Consider the following 18,921-nt stretch of genomic DNA (forward strand, 5'->3'; position numbering starts at 1 on the left):
GGGAACGTAGATGCGCTCAAGATGACAGGTAGTGGGTGCTGGTTCCCTCTCCAGAGCCTGGCGAATGCCCACATCTACATCCCAGATCACAGGGGCAACAACTCAAGAGGGGACGGGGAAAGCAGGTCCTCCGGCATTCGGGTGCCCAGTCCGCAATTCTCATCCTTGACCATGAGATGGTTGGGTTATGGCGTTAGAGCCATGGGAGGCCGAGGATGATCTTGTGAACTGGTGCACTAATGACGAAGAAGGGAATGTTTTCCAGATGAATGGACTCTACGGTGAGGGTGGGTGGTGTGGTGATGTGTGCGTTGGTTCCGGATCCTAGGGGCTAATTTATCAAGGGCTTGGACCTGAAACAGAGAGGACAGCGGGAAAGAGGTGATGTTCAGAGAGGAAGCAAGGGTCTGGTCAATAAAGTTCCCTGCGACACCGGAATCCACTAGCGTTGTAGAAACTGTACATGAGGGACATGCACTGTTTCCCTACCGCCATGGGTTCAGGCTCTGATACAGAGTGGTCACTGAGGGAAGGAGAAAAGCGACAAGGGTACCGACGCTCCCAAAGTAGGCCATCGCGATGAGTGCGTCCAAGGAGAGGTTGTTGTCGTCTCGACATGCCAGTTTCGTCTGGATCTCCTTGCGCAGTCCTCTTCTGAAAAGCGTACAGAGTGCCGGCTCATTCCATCTGCTGGACGCTGCTACTGTCTGGAAGGTGAGTGCATACTCGACAGGAGTCTGATCATCCTGCCGTAGTTGAAATAGGCGCTCACCTCCTTCTCTGCCCTCCAGTGGATGATCGAAGATACCACAGAACAGAGCCTTGAACCCCTCATACGATGCCAGCTCCTCCTCTCCTCTCTCCCAGACGGCCAAAGCCCACTCCAACACCCACCGAGTCAGGAGAAAAATAACCATGGCAACCTTGGACCTATCGGTGGTGGGAGCTCCCATCTGGTGCACAAAATAGAGGGAGCACTTTGAGTAGGAAGCCACGGCATTTAGATGGAGTTGTTATATTTGTCTGGGAGAGACAAGCGGCCATCACTGACCTGGGGTGGACTGCTGAATGGACTGATGTGCTGGCTCGCTGGGTCGACTGGTGGTAGAGTATCCTCTACTAGTTGAAGGCAATGCCTCTCGGGTATGTTCAAGACATTGAAGAACGCAATGGACCTCTTCCATAACCGTCTCCAGTTGCGTCAGCTGGTCTTGGTGCTGACGATGTAGGTATCCCTGTTCGTCAACCGTATGGGAGATGTCCTGATGTCACGTTCTGACCTTAAGTTCTTTTGTTATTTCTTTGTTTTATGGTCAGGGCGTGAGTTGGGTGGGTTATCTATGTTTGTTTTTCTATGTTGGGTTTTTCGTTTGGCCGGATATGGTTCTCAATCAGAGGCAGGTGTTAGTCGTTGTCTCTGATTGGGAACCATATTTAGGGAGCTTGTTTTCTATTGTGTTTTGTGGGTGGTTTTCTTCCGTGTCTGTGTGTTCCACACGGAACTGTTTCGGTTTTAGTTCGTTCACTTTATTGTTTTGTATTTCAGTGTTCAGTTTTGTTCCATTAAATATTCATCATGAACACTTACCACGCTGCGCTTTGGTCCTCCTCTCTTTCTCCCAACGAAGATCGTTACACCTGATTTCCTGATGCTTCCATTTGTTGAGGCAGTATTCTGTAACGGAGACGCTGGGAGTCGAGAAACAAGTGTAGGGGCTGAGTTTAATAATACAATAAACATGGACCGATACAAACCAAGAGTAGCATCTGGACATGAAACACATAACCAAATACTTGTCCTATGTTGCTCTGTCTGTATGCTACGTCTTGCTTGTCCTATGTTGTTAACCAAATACTGCCTGGGGAATGGCACTAAGGGAGTGACAGATATAGGGGAGGTAATCAGTGAAGTGATGGAGTCCAGGTGTGTCTCATGATGAGGCGCAGCTGCACATAACGATGGTGCCAGTTTGAGTTTATTTGTATTGTTACAGGGACAGTGCACATTAATCAAGGTTTCAGTAAAAGTGCCGGTTTTAGCCAGCCGGCTAATTTTCAACCGCAGTCCCTGGGCAGGTTATTAAAAACAATTACAATATAGACAATCATTGAATAGTGAGCACACGCAGAGCAACATAGGACAAGCAAGACGTAGCATACAGACAGAGCAACATAGGACAAGCAAGACGTAGCATACAGACAGAGCAACATAGGACAAGCAAGACGTAGCATACAGACAGAGCAACATAGGACAAGCAAGACGTAGCATACAGACAGAGCAACATAGAACAAAAAGCAGTAAGACAAAATTCATAAAAGCAACAAAATGTTTCCACACCTCACAAGCTACAGACAACAGACAACATGGAAAGCGGCAATACACAGCTAGGGATTATGTTCACAAATCTGATTGACCTTTAGCCATGTCTTCATCCATTTTGTGAAAGTGTGATATGTGGTGCAGTTATGTGTGTCTGATGGCAGTGTATTCCAGACATGGGAAGCTCTCACAGAGAAAGCGGATTTACTAAAGGTGCTTTTCCTGACTATACAGTCACCTCTCATGGCAGACCTTGTGGATCTGCTGCCATATGTTTGGGTTTTCTGTTTAACAAAAATACTGAGTGGAGGGGGAGCCAGGCCATTTAGGATCTTGAATACAAGACATGCATCGGTGTATTGCACAAGATTTTCCCAACTCAGGAGCTCATGCTTTCTGAGGATGTAACAGTGATGATGGCTATTGGGCTTCCTATCAAGCACTTTGAGAGCCTGTTTGTAGACAGACTGAATGGGTTTTAATGTTGTACAGCAAGCTTGGGCCCAACTAGTCAAGCAGTATGTTAAGTGGGGGAGTATCATAGATTTGAAGTACAGTTCTGTAGTCAAACAATTTCGTATAAATTGGAAATTAGCTAGGTTGAATTTGGTTATCTGAATTACCTTTTTCACATGCTTTTTAAAAGAGAGGTTGGAATCAAGTATGATGCCAAGGTACTTAAAATCAGATATCACCTGGAGCTTCTCCCCTGACACATAGACATCTGTCTCAGTAGCATATGTTGCCCTCTTTGTGAAGAACATGCAAACAGTTGTGTGTAATGATGGTAGTCAGAGCCTGTGTTTAGTAAACCAGTAACGTCGAGCGCCGGAGAGGGAGAGCAGGAGTAGACGTGTCAAAATCTTAGAAATAGTTTTCATATACCAACTTGCAGGGATTGCAGGGATTTGTAGTTTTGCATGATGTCTACTTTGATGCTATTTAGCATTTTCAAATCTGAGAGTAAATAGAGCTGAATATATTGATAAAAGTCACCTTGAGAGAGATTTACAAAGTTACCAAAACATCACACCAGAGTAAGTCTACATGAAACAAAGCCCTTATTTTAAGTGTTTCTAAAATCCCCTATTGGAAAAATGAATGGTGGAAAAAACGATTGGAACCATTTCCCTGTTTGACCGCTAGGTTTTATGGGTATTGTGACATCCACTGTGGGGCTCTAGTTCTGACACTGCCAGAACGTTGTCGGGAGCCTACAACATTTCACATTTCTCACTGTCAAACGTGATTCGTGAATGATAATTCTTCAAGTTTTAGTAGTGAAACGTCCATGCAACATCTGCATACCAACCATTTGAACTCAATCCGTTTTAGTTGGGAATATGTATTTTGATCTTGTTGAGTTATACCTCACCAAGTAGCTTACAGAGTTGTTTTGAATGATGTACAGGGGGAGGAATTTTAGAGCAAAATGGTGATCACAAAGTGTCAATCACCATTCAATCACCATTTGTTTTAGTGTCAACCAAAGCACACATGTTGCCTAGTAGTGCCCTGTAGAGTACTATCCTATTATATTCGGTTCTGTTATGTAGTATGCTGTCTTCATGAGATCTTGCAGAGATTGATTCAGCTTTGATATGGCTCCAATTGGTGGAAGATAAATGCGTATTTGTTTACTTGTTGAATACTTGTTTGTAATGGGATAACTAACAAGCAACTTTACCAAAACAGTTTTAAAAAACTTGGCAACTTGGCAGTTTTAACGAAAGTGAACAAAAACTTCCAATCACTATACCCTACCAACCACCAAACCCTACCTACCATTATACCCTACCAACCACTATACCCTACCTACCATTATACCCTACCAACCACTATACCCTACCAACCATACCCTACCAACCACCAAACCCTACCAACCACTATACCCTACCTACCATTATACCCTACCAACCACTATACCCTACCAACCATACCCTACCAACCACTAAAGCCTACCTACCAATATACCCTACCTACCATTATACCCTACCAACTATACCCTGCCAACTACCAAACCCTACCAACCACTATACCCTACCAGCCACTATACCCTACCAACCACTAAAGCCTACCTACCACTATACCCTACCAACCACTATACCCTACCAACCACTATACCCTACCAATCACTATACCCTACCTACCACTATACCCTACCAACCACTATACCCTACCAACCATTATACCCTACCAACCACTATACCCTACCTACCACTATACCCTACCAACCACTATACCCTACCAACCACTATACCCTACCAACCATTATACCCTACCAACCATTATACCCTACCAACCACTATACTCTACCTACCACTATACCCTACCAACCATTATACCCTACCAACCACTATACCCTACCTACCATTATACTCTACCACTACACCCTACCAACCACTATACCCTACCAACCGCCATACCCTACCAACCACTATACCCTACCAACCACTATACCCTACCAACCACTATACCATATCTACCACTATACCCTACCAACCACTATACCCTACCAACCGCCATACCCTACCAACCACTATACTCTACCCTACCAACCATTATACCCTACCAACCACTATACCCTACCAACCACTATACCCTACCAACCACTATACCCTACCAACCACTATACCCTACCAACCACTATACCATATCTACCACTATACCCTACCAACCACTATACCCTACCAACCGCCATACCCTACCAACCACTATACTCTACCCTACCAACCATTATACCCTACCAACCACTATACCCTACCAACCACTATACCCTACCAACCATTATACCCTACCAACAACTATACCCTATCAACCACTATACCCTACCAACCACTATACCATACCTACCACTATACCCTACCTACCACTATACCCTACCTACCATTATACCCTACCAACAACTATACCCTATCAACCACTATACCCTACCAACCACTATACCATACCTACCACTATACCCTACCTACCACTATACCCTACCTACCATTATACCCTACCAACCATACCCTATCTACCACTATACCCTACCAACCACTATACCCTACCAACCACTATACCCTACCAACAACTATACCCTACACACCACTATACCCTACCAACAACTATACCCTACCAACCACTATACTCTACCAACCATTATACCCTACCAACCACTATACCCTACCAGCAACTATACCCTACCAACCACTATACTCTACCTACCACTATACCCTACCAACCATTATACCCTACCAACCACTATACCCTACCAACCACTATACCCTACCTACCATTATACCCTACCACTACACCCTACCAACCACTATACTCTACCAACCGCCATACCCTACCAACCACTATACCCTACCAACCACTATACCCTACCAACCACTATACCATACCTACCACTATACCCTACCAACCACTATACCCTACCAACCACTATACCCTACCAACCGCCATACCCTACCAACCACTATACTCTACCCTACCAACCATTATACTCTACCTACCACTATACTCTACCTACCACTATACCCTACCAACCATTATACCCTACCAACCACTATACCCTACCAACCACTATACCCTACCTACCACTATACCCTACCTACCACTATACCCTACCTACCATTATACCCTACCAACAACTATACCCTATCAACCACTATACCCTACCAACAACTATACCCTACAAACCACTATACCCTACCAACAACTATACCCTACCAACCACTATACTCTATCAACCACTATACCCTACCTACCACTATACCATACCTACCACTATACCCTACCTACCACTATACCCTACCTACCATTATACCCTACCAACAACTATACCCTATCAACCACTATACCCTACCAACCACTATACCATACCTACCACTATACCCTACCTACCACTATACCCTACCTACCATTATACCCTACCAACCATACCCTATCTACCACTATACCCTACCAACCACTATACCCTACCAACCACTATACCCTACCAACAACTATACCCTACAAACCACTATACCCTACCAACAACTATACCCTACCAACCACTATACTCTACCCTACCAACCACTATACCCTACCAACAACTATACCCTACCAACCACTATACTCTACCCTACCAACCACTATACCCTACCAACAACTATACCCTACCTACCACTATACCCTACCAACAACTGAGCCATAGAGCATGGCGCTTGCAACGCCAGGGTTGTGGGTTCATTCCCCACGGGGGGACCAGGATGAATATGTATGAACTTTCCAATTTGTAAGTCGCTCTGGATAAGAGCGTCTGCTAAATGACTTAAATGTAAATGTAAATGTATACCCTACCAGCAACTATACCCTACCAACCATTATACCCTACCAACCACTATACCCTACCAACCACTATACCCTACCAACCACTATACCCTACCAACCACTATACCCTACCAACCATTATACCCTACCAACCACTATACCCTACCAACCACTATACCCTACCAACCACTATACCCTACCAACAACTATACCCTACCTACCACTATATGACTCCTGACTTCTATAGCCTATCAGATGATAAGAGTGCCAAGCCCTGCTGTCCATGTCTATACCACTTGGTGGGCACCACCCTGCTCTACCACCCTCACCACTTGGTGGGCATCACCCTACTCTACCACCCTCACCACTTGGTGGGCATCACCCTACTCTACCACCCTCACCACTTGGTGGGCATCACCCTACTCTACCACCCTCACCACTTGGTGGGCATCACCCTACTCTACCACCCTCACCACTTGGTGGGCATCACCCTACTCTACCACCCTCACCACTTGGTGGGCATCACCCTGCTATTCCACACTCACCACTTGGTGGGCATCACCCTGCTCTACCACCCTCACCACTTGGTGGGCATCACCCTACTCTCCATGTCTATACCACCCTCACCACTTGGTGGGCATCACCCTACTCTACCACCCTCACCACTTGGTGGGCATCACCCTACTCTACCACCCTCACCACTTGGTGGGCATCACCCTGCTCTACCACCCTCACCACTTGGTGGGCATCACCCTACTCTACCACCCTCACCACTTGGTGGGCAGCGCCCTACTCTCCATGTCTATACCACCCTCACCACTTGGTGGGCATCACCCTACTCTACCACCCTCACCACTTGGTGGGCATCACCCTACTCTACCACCCTCACCACTTGGTGGGCATCACCCTGCTCTACCACCCTCACCACTTGGTGGGCATCACCCTACTCTACCACCCTCACCACTTGGTGGGCAGCGCCCTACTCTACCACCCTCACCTCTTGGTGGGCATCACCCTACTCTACCACCCTCACCACTTGGTGGGCAGCGCCCTGCTCTCCATGTCTATACCACCCTCAGTCTCCAGTCTGGCTTACACACTCATTAGTAAAAGGAGGAGTTTCTCGAGTAGAAGGAGGACAGACCTCGAGTTCTCTGTCACAGATGTTGAGTTGCTATAAAGGAGGAGAATCTTTAAACGGTCCTTCTTCTTAGAATCTTGGACATAATCTTGGTATCACGCGTGAACCTTAATCATTGATTTATCTTTTTAAGAACGGACCTGAACACTCGAGCATCATGGCAGTAGTGGGCTGCACATTGTGCATTAAATTCATGCTATTTTTCTTTAATTTTGTTTTCTGGGTGAGTTGAGACTTTTTTTATTTTATTTTTTAAATCTCGTATTTTTTAAATGGTGTTACTTTATATTGATTATTATCGACACACTTCTTCAATCTGTGGTTGATAAAAGTGCATCTTAAAATGTTACTTTTAGCTCGTAATAGAACTTAATACTCCAACTGTTGTGATACCAACCTGTGTATTTCAGATCAGCCACAGAGTATCACTGAGGTACTGATGAGCTCCTATTCAATACTACTTTCATATAGGTATATCCTATGAGACTATATCACAAACTGTTATAGTGTGTGAGGTTCTCTCGTAGGATAGGCCTATATTTTTTCAATTATTCAACTGAAGATTTAACTGTGTGAAAACTGTAGTGGCTCAAAATAGTAAGCCTTTCCTGAAGGAGATACCATACACTTTTCAATAATTCACTTTTCAATAATTACATTTTCAATAATTTACTTTTCAATAATTCCCTACACATAACACATATAATCCAACAACAATTGGATTGTAGAATTTATAGATTGAGACATAAAAGTCTAGTATTTTACTGTTGCTCACAACAGAAACACGGAGATAGTTTGTGCGTGTGTGTTGTAGTAGGAAGCGTGCGAGTGTGACTCCATCCAGTTTTAAACCAGATGTGCCAGGCAAATGGGGAGCAGACCTGCATGGTTTCAAATAGTACTTGGAATCATTCCGATACGTTCAGCACTTGCTCCAGTCTGCCTGATCAGCCAGGAGGACTGGGTGTTGAAGCTATTCTATTGTTTTCATTGCACCAAATATTCTCAATCACACACAGTAAAAGTATTTGAAATGTTTTCAAATACCATTTGAACCCAGGTCTGATTTGGAAGATTGGGGGGGAGGGATTCTTTTTCTTTTTATTGACATTTCCTTTGTTCCTACATGCTTCCTTTTTCAAACGGACTGTAGTAGCTAAGATGTTGTGACTCTGATGGTTTGCTCAGGTTTAGGCTCAAATGGAGTCTCATTCCAAAACTCTATATATCCATTTTCAGAAATGTTGGTAAATTAGCTTTTTATTGTTTTGAAGAATTTAGGAAGTAGATTTGGCGTGTTTTTTCCACTATATAATCATCGCATGGGGTTGTTCAATGACTGACATGAATTGTTTTGAAATCTATCACTTGATGGTTTCATTTCAGAGAGACAAATAATCATGTTTGTTTGCAAAAAAGCTATATATCTGCCTCACTCTCAGAGAAATAAGTATACTGCTAGGTTTACACAGTCAAATGGAACAATTAACTACATTTTCAATAAAGAACTGTACAAATGATATAAATATATATAAAAAATGAATCAATACATTAATATGAGATCTGTATGTAAAACATTTGACATTTGACATTGCTAATTTAGCAGATGCTCTTACCCAGAGTGCTTTACAGTTAGTGCATTGATCTTCAGATATCTAGGTGAGACAACCACATATCACAGTCAAATATACAGGATACAAACATTCCGTTCCAGCTAAACAATCGATATACAGTTTTGTGTTTTGTAAAACATTTATTATTAAAATTTTAATACACATCTAAAATCTATTAATAAAACATCTGAGAACAGTAATATTTTTACACACACATGAAGGTAACCATAAACAATCATTTCTGACGAAAAAACCACAATGTGAAAAATTGGTGTATACAGCGTTTTGGATATAACTCCCTCAAATGTAGAATTACTTGGTAGTATGTAGTCTACGGTCAAAGTAGGTTTACTTGGTAGTATGTAGTCTACGGTCAAAGTAGGTTTACTTGGTAGTATGTAGTCTACGGTCAAAGTAGGTTTACTTGGTAGTATGTAGTCTATGGTCAAAGTAGGTTTACTTGGTAGTATGTAGTCTATGGTCAAAGTAGGTTTACTTGGTAGTATGTAGTCTACGGTCAAAGTAGGTTTACTTGGTAGTATGTCGTCTACGGTCAAAGTAGGTTTACTTGGTAGTATGTAGTCTATGGTCAAAGTAGGTTTACTTAGTAGTATGTAGTATACGGTCAAAGTAGGTTTACTTGGTAGTATGTAGTCTATGGTCAAAGTAGGTTTACTTGGTAGTATGTCGTCTACGGTCAAAGTAGGTTTACTTGGTAGTATGTCGTCTACGGTCAAAGTAGGTTTACTTGGTAGTATGTAGTCTATGGTCAAAGTAGGTTTACTTGGTAGTATGTAGTCTATGGTCAAAGTAGGTTTACTTGGTAGTATGTAGTCTACGGTCAAAGTAGGTTTACTTGGTAGTATGTAGTCTATGGTCAAAGTAGGTTTACTTGGTAGTATGTAGTCTATGGTCAAAGTAGGTTTACTTGGTAGTATGTCGTCTACGGTCAAAGTAGGTTTACTTGGTAGTATGTCGTCTACGGTCAAAGTAGGTTTACTTGGTAGTATGTAGTCTATGGTCAAAGTAGGTTTACTTGGTAGTATGTAGTCTATGGTCAAAGTAGGTTTACTTGGTAGTATGTAGTCTACGGTCAAAGTAGGTTTACTTGGTAGTGTTGAAGCTAGAGTGGCTTGTTGGTACCCAGTGCGATTCTGCAGACATTTTTTTCCCCCCACTTGCTTTTTCTTCAACCCTGTTTTAGGGGGGGAAAAAACTCCTTATAATTAAAAGTCCCACAGCATATCCTGGAGCCTAGCTGCCCTGTGATTTACTGTTGTTTCTACTGGTGAGCTGCTACTGGTGAGCTGCTTCCTGCTTATTTGGAGAGGACAACGGAGTCTAGGGACACAAGCTAGGTTTTCACCAACACTGACAGATTGGAGAGTGTGTCTGTTGTCACAAAGTGCTTTATAGTAACCCTCCGGCATAGACCCCAAAGAGCAAGCAGGAGTACAGTGGAGAAGACAAACTAACAGGAAGACTGTGTAAATTGACTCTCTCTCTCTGTCTCTCTCTCTCTCTCTCTCTGTCTCTCTCTCTCTCTCTGTCTGTCTCGCTCTCTCTGTCTCTCTCTCTCTCTGTCTGTCTCTCTCTCTCTGTCTCTCTCTCTCTCTGTCTCTCTCTGTCTCTCTGTCTCTCTCTGTCTCTCTCGCTCTCTCTGTCTCTGTCTCTCTCTCTCTGACAGTTGGCTGGAGGTGTGATATTGGGAGTGGCTCTATGGCTTCGTCATGACAACCAGACCAGCAGTCTTCTCATGCAGCAGTTTGAAGATCAGCAGGCTCCCAGCACCTTCTATATCAGTAAGTATCTACAAACCATTTGAATATTGTTGTTGTTTCAATATCTGTGTGTGAACCCCTGGGGTGTGTTGGGTTGTGTCCCAACCCTGGGGTGTGTTGGGTTGTGTCCCAACCCTGGGGTGTGTTGGGTTGTGTCCCACCCCTAGGGGTGTGTTGGGTTGTGTCCCACCCCTAGGGGTGTGTTGGGTTGTGTCCCAACCCTGGGGTGTGTTGGGTTGTGTCCCACCCCTAGGGGTGTGTTGGGTTGTGTCCCAACCCTGGGGTGTGTTGGGTTGTGTCCCACCCCTGTGGTGTGTTGGGTTGTGTCCCAACCCAGGTCCTGCAGAGTTATATGGTAATTTACAGTACATGGTAAATATATATGGTAAATATACATGGTAATATACAGTACATGGTAAATATACATGGTAATATACAGTACATGGTAAATATATATGGTAATATACAGTACATGGTAAATATACATGGTAATATACAGTACATGGTAAATATACATGGTAATATACAGTACATGGTAAATATACATGGTAATATACAGTACATGGTAAATGTACATGGTAATATACAGTACATGGTAAATATATATGGTAATATACAGTACATGGTAAATATACATGGTCATTTACAGTACATGGTAAATATATATGGTAAATATACATGGTAATATACAGTACATGGTAAATATACATGGTAATATACAGTACATGGTAAATGTACATGGTAATATACAGTACATGGTAAATGTACATGGTAATATACAGTACATGGTAAATATACATGGTAATATACAGTACATGGTAAATATACATGGTAATATACAGTACATGGTAAATGTACATGGTAATATACAGTACATGGTAAATATATATGGTAATATACAGTACATGGTAAATATACATGGTCATTTACAGTACATGGTAAATATATATGGTAAATATACATGGAAATATACAGTACATGGTAAATATACATGGTAATATACAGTACATGGTAAATGTACATGGTAATATACAGTACATGGTAAATATACATGGTAATATACAGTACATGGTAAATGTACATGGTAATATACAGTACATGGTAAATGTACATGGTAATATACAGTACATGGTAAATGTACATGGTAATATACAGTACATGGTAAATATATATGGTAATATACAGTACATGGTAAATATACATGGTCATTTACAGTACATGGTAAATATATATGGTAAATATACATGGAAATATACAGTACATGGTAAATATACATGGTAATATACAGTACATGGTAAATGTACATGGTAATATACAGTACATGGTAAATGTACATGGTAATATACAGTACATGGTAAATATACATGGTAATATACAGTACATGGTAAATATACATGGTAATATACAGTACATGGTAAATGTACATGGTAATATACAGTACATGGTAAATATATATGGTAATATACAGTACATGGTAAATATACATGGTCATTTACAGTACATGGTAAATATATATGGTAAATATACATGGAAATATACAGTACATGGTAAATATACATGGTAATATACAGTACATGGTAAATGTACATGGTAATATACAGTACATGGTAATATACAGTACATGGTAAATGTACATGGTAATATACAGTACATGGTAAATGTACATGGTAATATACAGTACATGGTAAATATACATGGTAATATACAGTACATGGTAAATATACATGGTAATATACAGTACATGGTAATATACAGTACATGGTAAATGTACATGGTAATATACAGTACATGGTAAATATACATGGTAATATACAGTACATGGTAATATACAGTACATGGTAAATGTACATGGTAATATACAGTACATGGTAAATGTACATGGTCTGAACGTTTTCAAAGGTCTGTGTGTTGGCTTCTTCTATTTTGTTAGTTGTGGTTGTAAAATGTACACTGTACGTACGCCCATTAATTCAAACTTGGGCTTCTCCACTCCCCGTACTTACCGCAGCTAAGTGTACAGAGAGGATAAAACTATTTTTATATCAGAGAACAAACCATCCAACCCAGCAGAGCTCGCTGATGATTGGAGGGGTACGGCGGCAGGGTAGGCCCACCCAAAGGAACATCAAGAGAGGCTTTCTTCTCTCCTACCCCTCAAACACACGCCCTTGCATAATTCAAATAACCCTGTACATCTGGGCTTGTTATAAATTAGAGTTGAGAGAGAGGATGTTTTTAGCTTGCCTGGAACAGCAAACTGGTGTTTATGTAGGAGAATATATAAATATACACCGACTCCTAGGCTCCCCTCCTACCAGACCAGCTGAACTAGTTAGTTATTGCTGCAGGGCAGTGTGTCCGAGCTTTCTCAGACTGTGTGTCTTTGGGGAAGTCATCTGTAATTGTCCTCTGTCTTTTTTTTGAAGGTGGACTCTGTAGTTGATTCTGTCAGACTAGTGGGTGGAGAGGGTTGAAGAAGTGCCACTGATGATTAAAGCCTTGATGTTGATCTGCTATATGTAGTTTAAATAAAATAAAAAACAACAGAATATTTGATTGACAGAATAATTTGAATGTGAGGTTATCAACTAGTAATCAAATCATTTACACAACATGCATGGTCACCCGCTCCCTCTCTCAGCAGGGTGTGTGTGTGTGTGTGTGTGTGTGTGTGTGTGTGTGTGTGTGTGTGTGTGTGTGTGTGTGTGTGTGTGTGTGTGTGTGTGTGTGTGTGTGTGTGTGAGAGAGAGAGAGACAGACTCCGTGAGCACAGCCTTGTTATTGTGAAAGGCCGTCATAAGCAGAAGACAGGCTATGTGCCCAATGCCCTCAAAATGAGGTAAAAAACTGACCTACACTTCTTAACCTTTCACGAGTCACAAACCCGGATCCGGGATCCCCCCATCACAAAAGCTGACTAGCATAGCCTAGCCTAAAGTTACAGGGATATCATAAAATAAAATGTTCATGAAATCACAAGTCCAAGACACCAAATGAAAGATACAGATCTTGTGATTCAAGCCATCATCTCTGATTTCTTAAATGTTTTACAGGGAAGACACAATATGTAAATCTATTAGCTAACCACGTTAGCAAAAGACACCACTTTTTTTACTCCACCATTTTTTTTACTGCATCAGTAGCTATCACAAATTCGACCAAATACAGATATAAATAGCCACTAACCAAGAAACAATTCTCATCAGATGACAGTCTGATAACATATTTATTGTATAGCATAGGTTTTGTTAGAAAAATGTGCATATTTCAGGTATAAATCATAGTTTACAATTGCAGCCCCCATTACAACTATCACTAAAATGACTAGAATAACTACAGAGACCATCGTGTATTAGCTAATTACTCATCATAAAACATTTCTTAAAAATACACAGCGTACAGCAGATGAAAGACACAGATCATGTGAATATAGCCAATATGTCAGATTTTCTAAGTGTTTTACAGCGAAAACACAATATAGCGTTATCTTAGCTTACTACAAGTCAGTCACACAGTAGCATTGATTCAAGCCAAAAATAGCAATAACGTTATAAACCCCCAAACGCTATTAATTTTTTCACTAACCTTCTCAGAATTCTTCAGATGACAGTCCTGTAACATCATATTACACAATGCATATAGTTTGTTCGAAAATGTGCATATTTAGCCGCACAATTCGTGGTTACACAACGTGTTTAGTGGGCAAAAAATCAAGCAATCTGTCCGGCGCCATTTTGGAAAGGCACCTAATCTTATCGAAAACTATTCATAAACTTGACTAAAAAAATACAGGTTGGACAGCAATTGAAAGAGAAATTAGTTCTTAATGCAATCGCTGAATTACATTTTTAAAATTAACCTTACTGCGCAATACTGGGTACAATACAGGGTGCGATAGCGCAACGCTAAATGGAAAATAATGGCGTCTAATACATTTTTCTTTTTCAACAGAACAACGTTTTATCAGCATTAATAGTACCTACTATTAGCTGAACTCCCATCAGAATCTTGTGAAAGTTGTCCGTTGGCCAAAAGAATCGTTGCTGGGTTGGAGAATGTTTCCCTCGACGTTGCAATTAGCAGTACAGAATGGCATTCGAGAGAGAGACACCCACGTTTCTACAGCGCCATGGAAATAAATACCTGAAAATCGCAATATACTGACCTAAACTGGTATAATTCGGTTCAAAATAACAAGATTATGATGTCTTTAAAGCCTATAGCGAATAAAAACAGAGCCGGATACTTCTAGGAGCTAAAACCAGACGTTCTAAAAAGACATGCCAAGACCCTCTTTGCGTCAGCGCGAAGTCCCAAAAGGTCGGACACCTCGGTTCCAATCAATTTAAAAACTTTGGGAAATACGTAGAGACGTCATTTCAACTCTCCCTATTCGCTAACAGCCAGGGGAAGGCGTATGCAGTGCATCTCAACCAATAGAAGACAGGCAAAGTTAAAGACAGGTCTCAAAGCAGATGATAAAATTTCCCATTCTCACACAGACATAGGAAAAGTGCTTTAAGTCGAGTTCTGTTTCACTTACAGACATAATTCCAACGGTTTTAGAAACTAGAGAGTGTTTTCTATCCAATAGTAAGAATAATATGCATATTGTACGAGCAAGAATTGAGTAGGAGACCGTTTACATTGGATACACATTTGTGCTATGTCGAAATAGCACCCCCCTAGTGGCAAGAAGCTGCTGCCAAATCTATGACTACATTACAGACACACATTTCCCACAGACCCACAAAGAATTTGAAAATAAATCTAACATTGATAAACTCCAACATATCTGTTAGGCGAAATACCGCAGTGTGCAATCACAGCAGCAAGATTTGTGGCCCGTTGCCATGAGAGAAGGGAAACCAGCGGAGAAACCTATATTTATGCATCTATAGAATAAATGTCTATATTCTTTTAAAACTTTGGTGAGTGTAATGTTATATCTTTGTGGCCCGTTGCCATGAGTAAAAATAAACCAGTGGAGCACAAACAACATTGTAAACACAACCGATATTTATCTGTCCATAGAATAAATGTTTACAGTATATACTTTTAAAACTTTGGTGAGTGTAATGTTATATCTCTAAACATATGTTTCTCATGACAATAAAGCCCTTTGAATTTAATTGAAATTGAAAGAGAGAGAAAGAGCGAGAGGGAGAAACCGAGAGAGACAGAGACAGAGAGCGAGAGAGAGAGAGACACAAACACACAGAGCGATACAGTAAACATTCCCTGTCTTAGGTCAGTTAGGATCACCACTTTATTTTAAGAATGTGAAATGTCAGAATAATAGTAGAGAGAATTATTTATTTCAGCTTTTATTTCTTTCATCACATTCCCAGTGGGTCAGAAGTTTACATACACTCAATTAGTATTTGGTAGCATTGCCTTTAAATTGTTTAGCTTGGGTCAAACGTTTTGGGTAGCCTTCCACAAGCTTCCCACAATAAGTTGGGAGAATTTTGGCCCATTCCTCCTGACAGAGCTGGTGTAACTGAGTCAGGTGTGTAGGCCTCCTTGCTCGCACACGCTTTTTCACTTCTGCCCACATATTTTCTATAGGATTGAGGTCAGGGCTTTGTGATGGCCACTCCAATACCTTGACTTTGTGGTCCTTAAGCCATTTTGCCACAACTTTGGAAGTATGCTTGGGGTCCTTGTCCATTTGGAAGACCCATTTGCGACCAAGCTTTAACTTCCTGACTGATGTCTTGAGATGTTGCTTCAATATATCCACATAATTTTCCTCCCTCATGATGCCATCTATTTTGTGAAGTGCACCAGTCCCTCCTGCAGCAAAGCACCCCCACAACATGATGCTGCCACCCCCGTGCATCACAGTTGGGATGGTGTTCTTCGGCTTGCAAGCCTCCCCCTTTTTCCTCCAAACATAACGATTGTCATTATGGCCAAACAGTTCTATTTTTGTTTCATCAGACCAGAGGACATTTCTCCAAAAAGTACGATCTTTGTCCCCATGTGCAGTTGCAAACCGTAGTCTGGCTTTTTTATGGCGGTTTTGGAGTAGTGGCTTCTTCCTTACTGAGGGGACTTTCAGGTTATGTCGATATAGGACTCGTTTTACTGTGGCTATAGATACTTTGGTACCTGTTTCCTCTAGCATCTTCACAAGGTCCTTTGCTGTTGTTCTGGGATTGATTTGCACTTTTCGCACCAAAGTACGTTCATCTCTAGGAGACAGAACGCGTCTCCTTCCTGAGCGGTATGACGGCTGCGTGGTCCCATGGTGTTTATACTTGCGTACTATTGTTTGTACAGATGAACGTGGTACCTTCAGGCATTTGGAAATTGCTCCCAAGGATGAACCAGACTTGTGGAGGTCTACACATTTTTTTTGAGGTCTTGGCTGATTTCGTTTGATTTTCCCTAGATGTCAAGCAAAGATGCACTGAGTTTGAAAGTAGGCCTTAAAATACATCCACAGGTACACCTCCAATTGACTCAAATGATGTCAATTAGCCTATTAGAAGCTTCTAAAGCCATGACATATTTTCTTTGAATTTTCCAATCTGTTTAAAGGCACAGTCAACTTAGTGTATGTAAACTTCTGACCCACTGGAATTGTGATACAGTGAATTATGAGTGAAATAATCTGTGAAATACTCTGTCTGTAAACAATTGTTGGGAAAATTACTTGTGTCATGCACGAAGTAGATGTCCTAACCGACTTGCAAAACTATAGTTTGTTAACAAGAAATTTGTGGAGTGGTTGAAAAACTAGTTTTAATGACTCCAACCTAAGTGTATGTAAACCTCCGACTTCAACTGTATATAGAGAAAGAGAGAGAGAGAAGAAGCAAAGAGAAGGTGATGTAATGAGGAAGAACCTCATCAGACAAAAGTCATTTTCCTTCCTGTCACCCTGTAGCCTATAGACACCTAGCGTGCAAAACAAATCCTAATATTAACATGTGTATGCGACCAATAACATTTGATTTCACATACACAATCCATGTCTCAATTGTCTCAAAGCTTAAAAATCCTTCTTTAACCTGTCTCCTCTCCTTCATCTACACTGATTGAAGTGGATTGAACAGGTGACATCAGGGATCATAGCTTTCACCTGGATTCACCTGGTTAGTCTATTTTCATGGAAACAACAGGTGTTCCTATTGTTTTGTACACTCAGTGTTGGGCCTGTCCCCACGCCTTGTCAGGGGTTAAAGGGTGTTGTCATAGTGATGCTCCTTGGCTGGCTCTCAAATGGCATCCTATTCCCTATGTAGTGCACTACTTTTAACCAGAGCCCTATGGGGGATAGGGTGCACTACTTTTAACCAGAGCCCTATGGGGGATAGGGTGCACTACTTTTGACCAGAGCCCTATGGGGAATAGGGTGCACTACTTTTGACCAGGACCCATAGGGAATAGGGTGCACTACTTTTGACCAGGACCCATAGGGAATAGGGTGCACTACTTTTGACCAGAGCCCATAGGGAATAGGGTGCACTACTTTTGACCAGAGCCCATAGGGAATAGGGTGCACTACTTTTGACCAGAGCCCATAGGGAATAGGGTGCACTACTTTTGACCAGGACCCATAGGGAATAGGGTGCACTACTTTTGACCAGGGTCCATTAGGGTCACTGGGAGGGTGGTGAGAGATGGAGAGATGGAGGGAGATGGGGGAGAGAGAGAGACAGAGAGAGGGTCTTAGGGTCACTGGGAGGGTGGTGAGAGAGATGGGGAGATGGGGGGGAGAGAGAGACAGAGAGAGAGAGAGACACACAGAAAGAGAGA

At 41.8% G+C, this 18,921-nt stretch overlaps 1 protein-coding gene across 2 annotated transcripts in view; it reads left to right on the top strand.

Moving 5' to 3' along the window:
* Positions 1–1,151: 1,151 nt before the first annotated feature.
* LOC139578061 (CD81 antigen-like) overlaps positions 1,152–18,921 on the top strand; it is a 26,138-nt gene continuing 8,368 nt past the window's right edge. The window contains exons 1-2 of one of the 2 annotated variants that reach the window (XM_071405241.1): positions 1,152–1,225; positions 11,058–11,172. In XM_071405241.1, coding sequence (XP_071261342.1) covers positions 11,127–11,172 — 46 coding nt within the window. In that variant the 5' untranslated portion in view covers positions 1,152–1,225; positions 11,058–11,126. Of the gene's footprint in view, positions 1,226–7,782; positions 7,981–11,057; positions 11,173–18,921 lie in introns of those variants that run through there. The other variant, XM_071405240.1, reaches the window with a different exon arrangement.

This window comes from Salvelinus alpinus, chromosome 6 (assembly GCF_045679555.1).
Source record: "Salvelinus alpinus chromosome 6, SLU_Salpinus.1, whole genome shotgun sequence".
Taxonomy (NCBI): Eukaryota; Metazoa; Chordata; class Actinopteri; order Salmoniformes; family Salmonidae; genus Salvelinus; species Salvelinus alpinus.